At 39.7% G+C, this 15695-nt stretch overlaps 1 protein-coding gene across 1 annotated transcript in view; it reads right to left on the bottom strand.

The window, feature by feature from the left end:
* Nucleotides 1–15695, bottom strand: part of LOC122794885 (vomeronasal type-2 receptor 26-like) — a 386917-nt gene that overhangs the window by 302575 nt on the left and 68647 nt on the right. The window contains exon 3 of the mRNA XM_044063484.1: nucleotides 5552–5779. Coding sequence (XP_043919419.1) covers nucleotides 5552–5779 — 228 coding nt within the window. The remainder of the gene's footprint in view (nucleotides 1–5551; nucleotides 5780–15695) is intronic.

Here is a 15695-nt window from a genome sequence, read left to right as displayed (position 1 = left end):
TTTATTGAATAATTGCTGACATATCTTTATATAAAGAATGTTAATTGATATTAATTTTTGAGTCTGAGGAAGGTGAGGCACTGGTCCACACCGAAAGCGCTTACTAATAAACGTTTTTTATTTATTTCTTTGTGGGCTCTTATCGTGTTACTAATCGCCTATTTTTTCAGTTGTTTGCGGTTTGTGTTTCGTTTTAATGGGCAGATATTGGGCGAATGCTCTGACCATTGGTAGGGTCGCCACCTTTTCATATGACCAGGATGGGACATTTTCGGGACACACATCAGAGTTTACAGGCCAACACATACCTACGGTCAATACAAAGGATAGTACTGCCTAAATATAAGCTTTTATTGTTGTAGCAGTGTAGTTGCGTATTCTGTTTCATTTACTTGCTTATTCTGTTTCTTGTAACATTTATGGTATTTTATATATGGAAATAAGTATTGTATGGGACTATTACATAAAATATGTGACATGATTATGTCCTACAATCGCAGGACACTTGACATTTATAATGGTTTTGGTATGGACACAACTGCCTAGAGGGGAACTGTCCCTCACAATGTAGAACAGGTGGTAACCCTAACCATTGGGCTATGCTCAGCAATTGGCGGCGCGCTAACACGATGTGTTTCACTTCCACTTGGCATAACTATCAACACTACAGTGGAATACGGGCACGGGGTTTTAAATATCATTTGTTCGAGGGACAGGGACTCAATATTCGGCTATGTGCCTTTTTTGTTTACTTTTTATTTTGGTGTTCGCAAAACTGTCTTGTATGCTTTGCATACATTTCACTATCCACAGACACTGACAGGAGTGATTGCTATTAGAGGCAGGCTGTACTAGTCAGCATTTTAGGTTGCGTGTATGCAGCTGACATGTTCACGCCTCCGTGCAGTGCTTGGACACGCCCCCTGCACTCGTGCACGTTTCCTATGCACGTGGCTGTTACGGCAGCGCGCCTTCATTATTATGCATGTGGTGCTGCTGCGTCATCTCTACGCCGCACGGTCAGCGCAAGGCTAACGCCGTCCTTGCACTGAGCTTCATGAATCCCGGGGATTGTCTCTGGCAAAAAGGAGGGAGGTAAACAAGAAGAAGAAAGAGTTAAATTATTCATATTGTTCTTCTTGTTGAATAATTTTATGTGAATGTTTAAGTGTATATTTTTGTTTAGTTATTTAATTATTTAACATTTGCAATTATAAATGAAGATTGTATGATTTTTTTTTATAAAGAATCCTTACTCTTTTCAATAAGTGCAGTTGTGTAGTTGTAGCTTTTGTCATTTTATTGGCATATCAAGATCTCAATTACTATTTACCCTTAAAATAATGCAGCCATTAAATAATAGTATGGTAGCAATAGCTACAAGTAGACACTCTTCAAATGGCAGACACCATTGATTGAGATGTCTTCAGGTCTTTACACATACCCTATCAGCCATAAGCTTTTGAAATTTAATTAATAAATCTATTTGCATTAAATTATTTTACTTTATAAAAATCAAATATACAAGCAGTTGTATATGAGAATAATGAAATACTAAATAATTGTGTTTTAACATACAGTATTGTTATGGATAACTAAACTGCAAAATCCTGAATATCAGAAAGACTGAAAAGTAATGCCAAAACACAGGAAAGGTGAACAAATAATTTTTTTGTGTGACAGCCCCCCCCCCCCCCCCCACTGAACACCATGGCTACACAAACTCAATAAAAGGAGATATCTCCCAGAATAAGAGAATCATTGCTGGTGCACCCTTATAAATTACACCAACAATGAGTTAGCATATATTATGGAGAAAAACAACTGACATTTTGTTCCTTGTTGTCTTCTTCTTCTTTGCAAGTGGTCACATATTTTATTTGATTCTATTTCTAACTTGTGAATCTTTTGAACTGGAGTAGAATTTCAAGGAATGCTGAGCTTTATGTACTCCAAATATGTTCATGCTTGAGATGATAAATCTTTTAACAGCTCTGCTGCATTTTCTATGAAAGTAATTATATGCATATGAATCACATACAGTGATTCATCACTGCTGACCGTGAATCAGGTCGAGTGATGATTTTTGAGCCATAAAAGACCAAATTTTGATATACTATTTCTTTGCAAAATTAGTGTCACTACAAACCCCTAGGATCTTACATTTACTCCAGCAATTAATCAGGACTTGCTAGAGGAATAGGATCCTTACTCAATGGATTCCTAGCCTATGGAATAAGCTACCATTACAGGTCAAGTACTACTTTCTTTGCCTTTAAGTGTAGTCTTGATCAGAGGCATAGCTGCATCAACCAGCACCACATGCCAGTCCAATGAGCTGCCAACTTCCCCCTCAGCTCTTTGAGTGCAGAGAAAAAAAGGCTCTCTGCAAAACTGCAAGAAATCTAACTGGCTTCCTGCAGAAGTACCCAATTTTTGTAACACCACCCCCCAGCTCTTCAAGTGAAGAGCAAAATAAATAAATAAATAAATAAATAAATAAATCTGTGGTCAGGTACCTGGGGATGTGAAATGCAGGAGCCAATCAGATCTCATCTCTGTGACCTGTTCCAACCCTCCTGCCTGATGTTTTAGTAAAACAAAAGTATGTTCCTTCTTCTACTGGCACACCAACCAGATAGCCAGATACACACACCCTCCCTCATGTCTTAGCTCTTCAATAGAAAAGCAACAACAAAAGTAAAAAAAAGCCTACTATCAGGTACTTGGGGCTCCTGAAATGTAAGACCCAACCAGGTCTCACCTCTGCACCCTGTCCCCAAATCTCCTTCCTCACACTTTAGTTATAAAAAAAAGAAAATAAAGAAATATTTTTTCTTCTACAGTTTACAGCACTCAGGTCTTTTCTTTGTGTTTAAACTATAGCAAACTGCTTGCTACAATATAACAAGCAGTTGCTAGAGTTTAGACCACACACACAGCACAACAGTGCTCAGGTTTGATTGTAAATGGAATACTGGCTTGTAGAAGCTGGAATGCATTAAAGAGTGATTGGGATTGACCAATGACACCACCCAACACTTTGTACCCAGGGCATTTGCCTCTTTTGCCATGCCCTAGCTACACTACTTCTCTTGAAGATTGGATAGGTAGACACAAATTTACACCAGGGTTATGTCCCTACTTGTTTGGGAGGTAATCATACAGGGTGGCAAGATTTTTGAAGTGTGTCTACTTACAGCTGTATATGGCTAGGTATCTTATGGTCCCAGAGATCACATTCATAATATTTTTCTTATGATCCTAAAGTAATCACATCCAAATCAAAGGTCATGATTCTGTCCTGGAATTGATTGGATTTCCTTCTGAAGGTGGGAGGTGGGCAGCTACTTCAAGCGGAAAGTGGTTAAGGATCTTGAGACATTCATATCTAAAGTCAGAAGTGACATGGAGATTGAGCTTCAGGGGCTGAAGCAGCATCAGTATTGCATGTATTGAGCAGCATTGGTATTGCAGGTATTGAGCAGCATCAGTCTTGCAGGTATTGAGCAGCATTGGTATTGCAGGCATTGAGCAGCATCAGTAATGAAGGTATTGAGCAGCATCGGTATTGCAGGTATTGTTCCAAATGCTGGGGGTGGAACGAAAGCTGAGTTATAGGCTGAAGCTCTGAGGTTTTCTGGTCAGTGCATGTCTCCATCTCCACCTGTAGTCATGAGCTCTAAGCAACAAACATGATGATGTGATCACAGATACAAGTAGCAGAACTAAAACACATTTGTAGCTTATGTCATCTGACTCTTTGTGGTCATATTTTGAGCTTAACAATCTGAGAGGATCTAGGAGTACAGACATGGCTCCTCCATGATGACAGAGTCAGTTAATGTAGTTTGGTCGTTATGCAAGGGTATCCATGGGTGCCTCCTGTAGGAGGTGGAACAGACATTGACCAGTGGAATGAGGCTCAGGAGAGACTTGTGACATGTTAGTGGGATTATCTCTCAGCTTTCCTGAGAACACCTGAATATTCTACTGGATGAGAAAGAGACTGTTTTTGGCTTAGCTATCTTTTGCCTGCTTTGGTCATCTTGCTCCCAATGCAACCTTTATCAGGTCAAGCAGTTTAGAAAACAGATGAATGGATGGGTAGGTAGGTGGACATCTGCTTACCTTATTTTCTATACAAGGTATATGCTTTACCAATCGCTTAAGTAACATCCTGTGGTGCATTTACATGTGTATGCATGCAGTGTCAGTTTCTTAATTTATTTCATTGCTGTATGTCTTATTTGGTTATTAAACCCGTGGAATATCTTATTTACTAACATATTGCTATATGCTGTCTTTTATGCCTAAATGTTAGCTTTTAGGATGTCCTTTCTGTTCTTATCCTGTTTTTTAACTTAACCATGTCCATATACTGCACTGTAAGAACAATTGTTTGACTGCATCCCTTTCTGCCCTAAGATGTATTTAACCTCCACATGCTTCACTGCTGCATTGCACAGTTATGTCTGTAGATAGTATGCACATTGGGCAAAACTTGGCATGCACTGTGTACTCTCTTTCTAGGCGAACTTACTATGACTATACTTTTGTCAAAACAGCGCAAGTCCAATAGACTCAGTTGTAAACTTTGATACAGCATCACATCTCCTTATCACAAATCAGATAAAATTCAGGAAATAGGATTTATGTCTTCATCGCAAATCTACTGCAGTAAGTAAAATCTTGATTATGTATACTCATAACCACCTCTCACTGAAAGTGAGCCATAAGAAGTTTGCGAGGACTGAATAGTCATCTGACGTGCTGTTTGTTTCCTTTGATATTTTCTTTTGAAATACAAATATACAGATACATGCTCTTGTCAAAATATGATTATAAGCATCAATTTATGCCTCAGCTAAGTAACTGGAAACAACACCAACTTTCAAAATAAACTAGAAGCATAAAATATATGTTTGCTTAATGCTAAATCTGAATATGGCAGCATAAGAAATCTTATTGCCTGCCAAGCCTGTCAGACATACCTATCTCTCAACTATCCAGACTTTGACAGAATGCCTAAATTTTCGCCTCATATTCTTAGTCTGTTCCTCATAAAATGTGTAGCTTTTTTGGCAAATCACTGACAACTGAAGTTACTGAATAAGGCTGTTGATTTGAGTTTCAGACTTCATACCCTACAGAAAAATGCATGCTAACGCAAAATCTGTAATTTATTTAAAAATTGTCTCTGATTTTGGGCTTTTACCCCAAAGATTATGTTGGACCTTGTCCAGATTTTTGCACTTAAAGGTTGAGGGGTACGCTGCCTAGATATTGGTACTGTCATCTTTGCATCTACACTTCTACCACTGTTCCATCTTATTTTCTGTCTGCCGTAAACATTCTTGAAACACTGTGTTGTCAAGCGCACACCTGCTGTCACTTCCCTCTGAGGTACCTGGCACACTTGCATTCTCACATTCTGACTTTTCTCTTATTTTTGAAGTATCATTTTCAAGATTTTGAACACCAAGACAAACTGAATGTTAACTGAAGTTATTTTTTCACTGCTATTTATGTTTGTAAAATAGAATCTTACCTCAGTGTATTTTTCATTCCACATGATGGCACTCGCATTAATGCTAACATCTTTGCCAGGAGGTGCTCTAGGCTTTATTCTACCTACTTTTACCACATGAAATGTGTCATTGAGTAATATCTGTACATTCAAAATTTCATAGACAGTTACTGCATCACCATTTTCATCAAAAGATACTTCCTCTCCAGTACTAGAGAACAAGTGAACCTTTTTCACAGCTCTTAATACCTACGAATAAAAAATATATATTCCCATAAATAAGTATACTTGTCATATCTATATCACCATTAGTGATTCTGCAGAGTGTTCTTTCTCTTATATTTATAAGCAGTGTATATCTGTATTCATTTTTCTAAGAGCATGATTAAACTGTTATTTCTGTGATTTAATCAAAGTGTTATACAAATGTATAAGTAGGCACACACACACACACACACACACACACACACACACACACACACACACACACACACACACACACACACACACACACACACACACACACACACACACACACACACACACACACACACACACACACACACACACACACACACACACACATGTAAATCTGATTGCTGCTACAAAGTAATTGTATGTATCAGATTCAGAAAAGCACTAGCAGGTGTGGACAGAGACTCGACTATTTTCCTATACAAGATTCAGAGACAATGTTAAAGTCAGAGTTGTGGAGTTCTAACAGGGCACATGGTACAAAACATTTTGCTATACTCTGCACCACTGAGATAAGAGTGAGAATGTGGGAATTTACTGGAAATATGCAGAATATAGATTTAAACATACATAACTGCATGGCACACTACTTTCCAGGGAGTAAATTAAGGATGGGACAATGTCTGGGGTGCAGATCAGAATAAATAATCTTGTGATTACTCCGATAATTCCTTACGTAAGCATGGAAATAAGCAGAGAAATATAGATACTCGTTACAAGAATTAAAATGAGAAAGGAAGACGATGTCTTGTGAAACAGGATAGGTGGTCATGCAGAGGCTTATAAAGAGTAAATACAAAAGGTAAAAGAAACAGGAGCTGCTGTAATATTTACATCCATTTAGTACCATTTTTCTCACTGCAGTAAGGATGATGTGCATGTGTGCAGTCACCCTGGTGTGGGAGGGGGTCAGCTGGGGATGTGAGTGGAATCATGAGGTGTTACACTGGAGGGCAGCACAGTGGCACAGTAACACTGTTGCCTCACAGCAAGAGGTTCCCTGGTTCAAATCTCTGCTGGTGTGCCTTGTGTGCAGAGTTTGCATGTCTTCCCTGTGTTCATGTGAGTTTCCTTCTCGTGCTCTGATTTTCTCCCACATCCAATGACATGCAATAGGTGGATTTGACATTCTAAATTGGCCATAGGTGTGAGTGTGTGATGTGAAGAACTACAGTGATGGGGCTAGGTGTTAACCTTTGTTCTAGATAATTGTCGCTCTTGAAGTGACATCCTGACCCCATGTGCAAAAATGGGGAAAAAGGGGTTGTGGATGAATGGATGGATGTATGGATGGATGGATATCTGCTCAACTATTTCAGGTACCAGTGCAGGATATGCTTGCATATGCCTATGCTATGATTTCTAGAGGAAGTTGAGGATTGTGGCATGATAGGTACAAAGAGAAGACATGCATCACCACATAGATAAGTTAAGTAAAATGAATACCCTCATATATAGATCTTTGTCAGAAAAAGCTACTTGTATGAAACATATCTTATTTCTACTGAAATACTCTCAAATTCTCTGCAATATTATGATTAAACACAAGTGGACTGGGTCTGCAAAATACTTCTGCCATATCAGCACACAGTAGTGAAGGTGCTTGAAATCAAGTATGAACATACACACACACATATATATGCCAGAAAATTTATGCCAGAACTTGCAATTACACCCAGTAGCATAACAATCCCCCAGATTTAATAAACTCTGTATAGGACTAGTGTTATTCCTACATGGAGTGAAGGGTGTCCATGTACGCATCTCCATGTTGGTAGCATGCCTTGCATTTTAATGAAAGCGCGCTACTGAGAGGGAAGCCATGTACATGGATATTGAATCAGTTCTAGGGGCTCTGTTACAGTAGTGCTCACAGATCTGTAACATGCCCCCTGCACTGCCAAAGTCCCATACAGCACTTTCTAATAAAGAAAGTGTCCTTGGACACTTAAATGCAAGAAGTGAAATAAATGTCATGTAGGGGTGTTTTATAGTATCTGTAACACACCCCCTGCATTGTGAAAGCAACATATCGCACTAAATAATAAATGAAAAGAAAGTATACTTAGACACTTAAGTAACACTGTGTACTGTAATGTCATGTAGGGAGTGTGTTACAGTATCTGTAACAAACCCCATGCATTGTAAAAGTGATGTACGGCACTAAATAAATGAAGAAAGTGTCCTCAAACACTTGAATAATACTGTGAACTGTAATGTCATGTAGTATCTGTAACATACCCCCTGCACTGTAAAAGTGCTGTATGGCACTAAACCAATAAAGAAAGTGTCCCTGTACACTTGTTTAATAATGTGAAGTCTAATAGTTTAATTTTTATTAATGTGAAGTCTAATAGTTTAATTTTTATTAATGGTTAATTTTTCATAAGTTCATAGGTTCATAGGTTCATAGGTTGGTACCAGGCTATCAGCCCTAGGGCCTATACAAGCCAAGCCATAACAATTCCCTGGATATTTCTTCCCACACTATTTACTTCCCTGGACCCCTGTCTAGCAGGGTGACTGACGTGATCCCCGGGGTGAATTTCCTTTCTCCCATCCAATTGTAAAGGTTCCTTTTGAAGAGGACCAAAGAGGCACTCTGCTTGACATGTATGGGCAATCTATTCCAGAGTCTGGGGAGTCTCTGGGTCAGGAACCTATCCCTCCAGCATGTTTTGTTTATTGCGATGACAAGGTTTAGATCCCTGGAGCATGTGGCTCTGAGGGATTGGGATTTCTTTAAGTGTAGCATGTCCAACAGCTCTGGGTTTGACATGGCCTTGTATGTTAAGCAAAGATCGCCTCTGAGTAGACGATATGCGACAGAGTATAGCTGGAGTTTTTAAGGCGGTCAGAGTAGGGCATATGCTTTAGGCCTGTGATTCTTTTAGTGAGGTATTTCTGCAGCCTTTCCAGTTGTTGCAGATGTCTTGAGAGGTACATTCCAAACGGGGCATTGTATTCTATAATGGATCTAATGAGGGATGAGTACAGTGGGACAATGACCTCCTTTTTTATTATTATTTTGTTTTCCTCAAAGTTTAAGCATAGCTGAGTGGGTTTGCATGGAGTGGCGCTTTGCTCAGCAGTGCTTAAATGTATCAAGCAGCTATACAGAAATGTATAGCTGAAATCATTACAGCCGAGTTAGTTGAGTGGTTAGATTTACGGCTTCCTGTACAATAGGTGCATGGTTCGAAAGCCAGGCCATTCAGCTTTTACATGGGAAAGCAGTTTTAAATTAATTTCTATTTTATTTATTGATGTAGTTAGTGATATTTGTTAACCAGGGTAGTGTAGCTAGTCCAAAATCCCAGTGTCATTGAAGATATCAGGTGAAAACCACCATGTAAACACAAGTGTCCAGTACAGTACATTCACATCCCAAGGTAACATAATGAAAGCACGTAGGGGGATGTTGTGTAAAGTAAAATGCCTACACATATTAATGTATCAATACTGAGTAATTACTATCCAAATTCTTATTTTTATTTAAATTATAATTTTGTTTGCCCTTACCTCAAGTTTTGTTAAGCACTGCTAAGCCAAACTCAGCAATGCTTAAACAGGACCTGTCTGAGCAATACTTAGCAGTGCTTAGCACCACTTAACTGATTTGAGCACTGCTAAGAAGTCCCATTCTAAGCAGTATTCAGCTCAGCTAAATGGATTTGCACACTGCTAATCACTGCTCAGCATTTTCCACCTTAAGCACGACTCAACTCAGCTTAGCAGGTTTGGGGACTGCTGAGCTTTACTTAACATTTTTAAAAATGGTCCAATGATGGAAAAGGGCAAGAATATGGCTTTATTTAAATCACACAGGTGGGAATACAGGAATAACCTGTTAGAGTTTGATCCCTATAGGAACTATGGCAGGTGCAGGAGAGGGAGCAAGATACAAGGAAAATTGATATATGTCCTGCACTAAGAGCTGAACCTTGAATAGTAATGTGTAATGTATTATAGTGTGTTCCTTGCAACATTGTCTTGTGTTAACCTTTGCATTTCAGCTACATGTATTCCTGAATGTAGGTATGCTGATGCAGTCAAGTATGAGACGGTAATAGGTGGAGACTGCAAATATATGATGTGTAAATGTATATGGGTTGGGTATGTAACCCAGCACCCTGCTATGGTCTGTACATATCACACATATTCACATCCAGTAATCAATACACATTACACTATCTATCATGCATGAATCTCAGACATGTATGTTCAACTGTCACTACAGTCTTCTGTGACACTGCACGTATATTACAAGGTAAGAGTGTGTAACCAAGTGAGTTTTAGGCACAGATCAGTGAAGCAAAAGACAGCAGTGCTCCAGTAGCTCAGTGTGATAAAAAATAGATATATGCTGTTAATTTTTGCACACACAGACCATGGTTTGAATCCAGGAACTGGTACAAAAATGTGTTAGTAGTGACACACAAATAATCCTGAGTATTTGTAGAAACTGTCAGGTAGTGTTAACAGATATTTTCTGCACAGGGCTCACAGGTAAAGAAATGTTGGTATTAGCTGTATGAAGGGTATACTAATAAACTGTGTACAAATGTTCCAGTGTCCAGTCCCATGCCTATAAATGACAGCTGGATAGCTATATACACCATGCACTCTTCCCAATACATGCCTCTCAAGTGTCACACTGTCACAGCTAGTGATCACTGTTGCCAATAACCTTGCACACAGATAAAAATGTAGTACATAAATGCCATTAGCACACTCAAACAGCATTAGACTTGTCACAGCTTGCACAATAACATTCTAGGTTGACAGATTAACAGGTATATACATGCTACAGTAGCTATAGGCCTCAGGTAGATGTAGAGTGAGGCAGACCTGTAGGGTATTAAGCAGTACTGTTGTGAAAAATATAGCTTATACAGTTGGTAATTGACTGTTTTTCTCTCCCCCCACACCTTATCTGCATCAATAATTAATATGGGTATGTTGTTCTCCAAACCTAATGTTGAGACTTGTGTTCTATTATTGTTCATATATTTCAGTGGTTGCATACTAACATACCTTGTTCAAATTCCATTGCTGGTGGCATGTTGCTGTAACTGTTACTGGCATGCTGTTAAAATAATGACTGTTATTTCATTTATGCATGTGTTCTGTTTGCTATGTAATTTTTCCAATTCTATTGTTCTGGGTTAATTGGAACACCCATGCATGCTGTTATAACTAATATTGTAATGTTTTGTTCATGACTAACCAATAAACTTTGACAAACCTCAACACCATAGCACATTTTGGTAGGCAGATTCCAGCAGATCTGCCTGTCCAGTCTCTTCTGGCTGTGTCACTGGATCCCAGCATTTCTGGGACCCAACCTTGAGCTGCCTCCGCAACTGGTCCTGTACCACCATTGGGTCGAACCACCTCAGGGGATGGAACCCATCCCCCCGGGCTTGGGTGTGGAGAGGACCCTGTCACCCAACACCAGTTCAGAGGTATGGTGCGCAGGGTCATCTTGAAGGACTTGGATGTCTGCCTGTACCAGATCAAGGGCAGACTTGCACACCTCAAGGGTCAGGCTGGCCCCATCTTCCAGCCTCCAGCACAGCCACCTTCGGGGCCCTGAAGGGGCAATGGTGACTGCCCATGTGTGGGAACCTCAGTCCCACTGTTTCCATTGGGGGGGGCATTGCCCTCTGATTCCCAACCACCCTCCCCATCCAAGGTGTTTACCTCCTTCATGTGTCATACACTGCCTCTGTCGGCTGTCTTGTCTGTCTTGTCTGTTTGCAAAAGCAACCTCTCCTACCCAACGTATCTCCCCAAACTTACCTACAACCCTTCCCCAACATCCCACTCTCACCTTAAAAAAACGGGCATCTGTAACCCCAAAAAATCTCATCTCATACATAGCTCTCCATTTCGCCCCCACCTACATTGACATTAATCAAATTACCCGTGAATTACTCAACAAATATATGTCAACATCCTTCCCTGTGGGGTGGGAGGCTCAAAATTCCAAAGTGTCCACATCATTCACAGCTGTTGCTGCACAAGCAATGGGGAGCTATGGTCCTTTCCTACACCCATCCTGCACATCCCTAGCTGCCTTTCATAATGTTTTTCTCACTGCTTGCCCCCATTTCACCACTTTCCTATCACCCTTCTTTTCTTTTTTTGAAAATAGTGTGGGTTTAAACAGGAGCAAGCACTGCTAAGCAAAGCTAAGGGAATCTAAGCATCTATTGGCATCGCTTAGTGTCACGCAAAACTATGCAAACCCACTTAAAACTGCTTAAAAACCACTTTAATCACTCTATCTCATTCAGCCATTGTTCTGCCCAGCAACAAAATACCAAGCCCTGCCAAGTTTCAAACCCAAGACCCTGTGCACTAGAGTCAGAGCAACACACCACTACACCAAATCAGCCGTGAGGGTTGCTAATGATTTTGTAAATATATCATGCATTACAGTCATTTAACATTAGGGAAAAAAGCGAGTCTTGAACCTCAGACCATGTGCACAACAGTCAGAGCAATGCACCACTAAGTTGTAGGAATTAGTAATGCTTTTGTGAATATAATATGCATTACAGTGATGTAACATTAGGAGAAAAAAAGTTATCACTGCCAACTCTTGAACCCAGGATGCTGTGCACTACAGTCAGAGCAGCACATCATTACATCAAATAATCTGTAGGAATCAGCTATGCTTTAGTAAATATATCATGCATTACAGCCATGTAACATTAGGAAAAAAAGACAAAGCTGCCAAGTCTTGAACAAAGAACCGGCTGAACAAGGATCACAGCAACACACCACTACACCAAACCAGCTCTGGAGAGTTGTTGATGCATTTATAAAAATATCATTCACTACAGGGGTATAACTTTAGAGTAAAAAGCCATCAATGACACATTTTGAACACAGAACCATTTGAACTACAGTTAGGGCAACATACCAATACGCCAACTGATCTCTGAAATATAGCAACTGTTTTTACAAACATATCCTGATTGTCAGTCACACACTACTCCTATATATAGTGGCCCAAATCACAGTGTACTTGGTCCTCTGATGTAGACACAGAACCAGTATACAGACAAATAAATGCTGCTGGATGTACAGGAGGTCTACAATATGAGATAGAGCTGACAAATGCACAGACTGTTGATGAATATTCACAGTTGTGCTGCCTATTTCTGGCAGGGTTGTCATAAAACCTACTCTTTGTGCTCACATACTAGCAAGGTACAAAAGCATGACAGACAGCTCAGTGTCACACATCATACCCATCAGAACACACATGTCCATGCTAATCCTGTGTTGCACACTGTGTGCATTCACATGTGTCTTACAAATACACCTGCCATAATAATGACTTGCTAGCTCCATCTGTTACAGTTCTAGAATCTGTCACATCTAGACACGCACAGTCCTGGCCCACAGCCTAGTGTGCGGCATGACAACTACATGCATGTCAATATAACATAGGAATAATGGAGCCCTGCAATGTCCAGCAAAACTGGTTGCTCCTACCGCAGTCACCGCCACCCACAGTAGCACATTAAAGGCCTGCAGGATGAGACACATTTCACAGTTATGAATATGTGTACTAAATGTTGCCTACTACTCTCTGGATGGCAGTATTATGTAACAATTGCACCACAGGCACATGCATCATCTGGACTGTTGAGGGTACCCTCAACCAGGCCATGGTGTGACATAATAGCTGACACCGCAGCCTCACTGACACTAACTGCTTGCTCTCCCCCATTGTCTTCACAATCCCTAGTCTGACTCATGGTCAGAATGCAGCAGCTGTGGCCTGCTACTCATGCAACAGCATTACCTACAAAAGTCAAGCTGCTGCCTATGGTAAACAGGTCTGACACTTTATTCATAAAGACAGACTGTGATTCTTTACAACACTTAAAGTGGATTTCTTCTGTCAAAGGAGTACAGTACTATACCAGGTATGCCATACAATTAAACATGTAATGGAATGCAGATGGGGGAATGCAGCCATGGGAAATAGCAATTTAAACAGTAGGTCTTAGCAACACTTCCTGGACTGACATGTTGCTGTTAATCTGCTATCCAGCACCTACCCATCCCTGATGGCTCTGTCTGCAGTGACATAGATCACAGCTCTGGCCCCTGAGTCATCCCAGCAAGGGTCAGCTCACATATGATTACTACTAGTTTGTCTGTTGTACAATACTGACTGTGACACTGCCAGCCCAGCTAATTGGGATATTGTAAATAATCATATGTCATTTGTGAATATTAATACAATACATATGCTTGTCTTACAAATGTAAGAGAACTATATGTATGTTATGTGGATATTAAACAACTGGTGCAGAAGTGTGTGCTGAACTGCATGTTATGTGGTTTACTATTAAAATTTCGAAACAAACTCCGTCGACTGTACTATTGCCGAACACAGAAGTTCGAAAACAGTAATATTGATGACAAAAAAAAATCTAGGAACAGGTTTTAACATGGGTCGAGATAGGGGAGATGTTTGTAGTCCGGAATAACACTGAACACCTATCTCGACCCATGTTAAAACCCGTTCCTAGGTTGTTTGTTTGTCATCGATATTACCGTTTTCGAACTTCCATGTTCCATGTTCGACAATAGTACAGTCGACGGAGTTCGTTTCGAAATTTTAATAGTAAACCATGTTATGTACTGAGCTCATACTTCCCAACTGTCCAGATTTGTGTAGAATGTCCACGTTTGCCTCATATTTTTAGTTATATGCTCCTAAAGTTGTGTTATTTCCATCAGATCACTGGCAAATCATTAAAGCCTGAAGCCATAAAGTAATAGCACACATTTGAATATCAGACGTCATATCGTTCAGAAAATTCACGCAAATGCAAAACCTGTTATTCTATCAACTGTCTAAGTTTGTAAGAGCAATATTTAAAAAGTGTCACTATTTTTGGGCCTATGTCCCCCCTTTATTTGTGCCTTTGAACAGAGGTTGTATGGTTATGAATGAGCTTCAAGAGTGTAACCACACTGTACCATAGTTGAAAAGAACAGAAATGCATATAAAGTATTACCTGTGCAAATGTATGTATTAATACTAGAAGCACGAACCTCAAACATACAGAGATAAGTTGCAAAACTTCAAGAAAATAAGCTGAACTTGTTTTACGGATGTGTTATCTCAGTTTCAGTGCAGTAAGCAGACATACAGGTAGATGTCTACAGCTAGAGGTTTTTGTATTGGCTTGAAACATAAATAATTGCTAGGTTGAAAATGTAAAAGTGTTTAACTGCATTATGACTTCCAGTTCTACACAAACATCAGAAAGATATGTACTTCTGATGCAGTGATGTTAAAATGTATGTTACTTACTGTTAGCCTGGGAACTGAAGGCAGGTGACAAAGACTGATGTAATCTCAGCTAACCCAGCAGTAATGTTGATTATTACTTTCAGACCTGTCTCAGAGAAAGACCTTTGCATTTTGTATGTGTCTATGTATCTGACAACATCCACTCATCTGCATTTGCCTTGCTAATAGTAAGGAACTAGGGAAAAGTAAAATTGTTTACATATAGATGGAAATATAGTAATGACTACTTTAGATGTTTGCTGTATTTATTTCAGACTGTCCTGCAATGTTGTCTTAAAATATTCACTGTGAGACTGAACTCTGTAGTTACTGTATTGACTGAGCTTTGTCTTGTTCCTTTATTAGTTATTATTAAACATCATGAAACCTTGTAATTGTGGCTGGTCTATATAAAACTAAATAAGCTCTTAAAGTACTTGCATATGTATTTGGTGACACTGTGTAGCCCACACCAATAGCCTTGGTCTTGGTCACACTTACCATTTGGATAATAGGCACATTACAGAGTAGAATTCATCACCCTTTAATAAGGGTCTTAGAGCAGCTGACAAAGAACTG

This window comes from Protopterus annectens, chromosome 2.part1 (genome assembly GCF_019279795.1).
Source record: "Protopterus annectens isolate FY-2018-M chromosome 2.part1, PAN1.0, whole genome shotgun sequence".
NCBI classification, from domain to species: domain Eukaryota; kingdom Metazoa; phylum Chordata; order Ceratodontiformes; family Protopteridae; genus Protopterus; species Protopterus annectens.
This window is presented reverse-complemented; position numbering and strand designations above follow the sequence as displayed.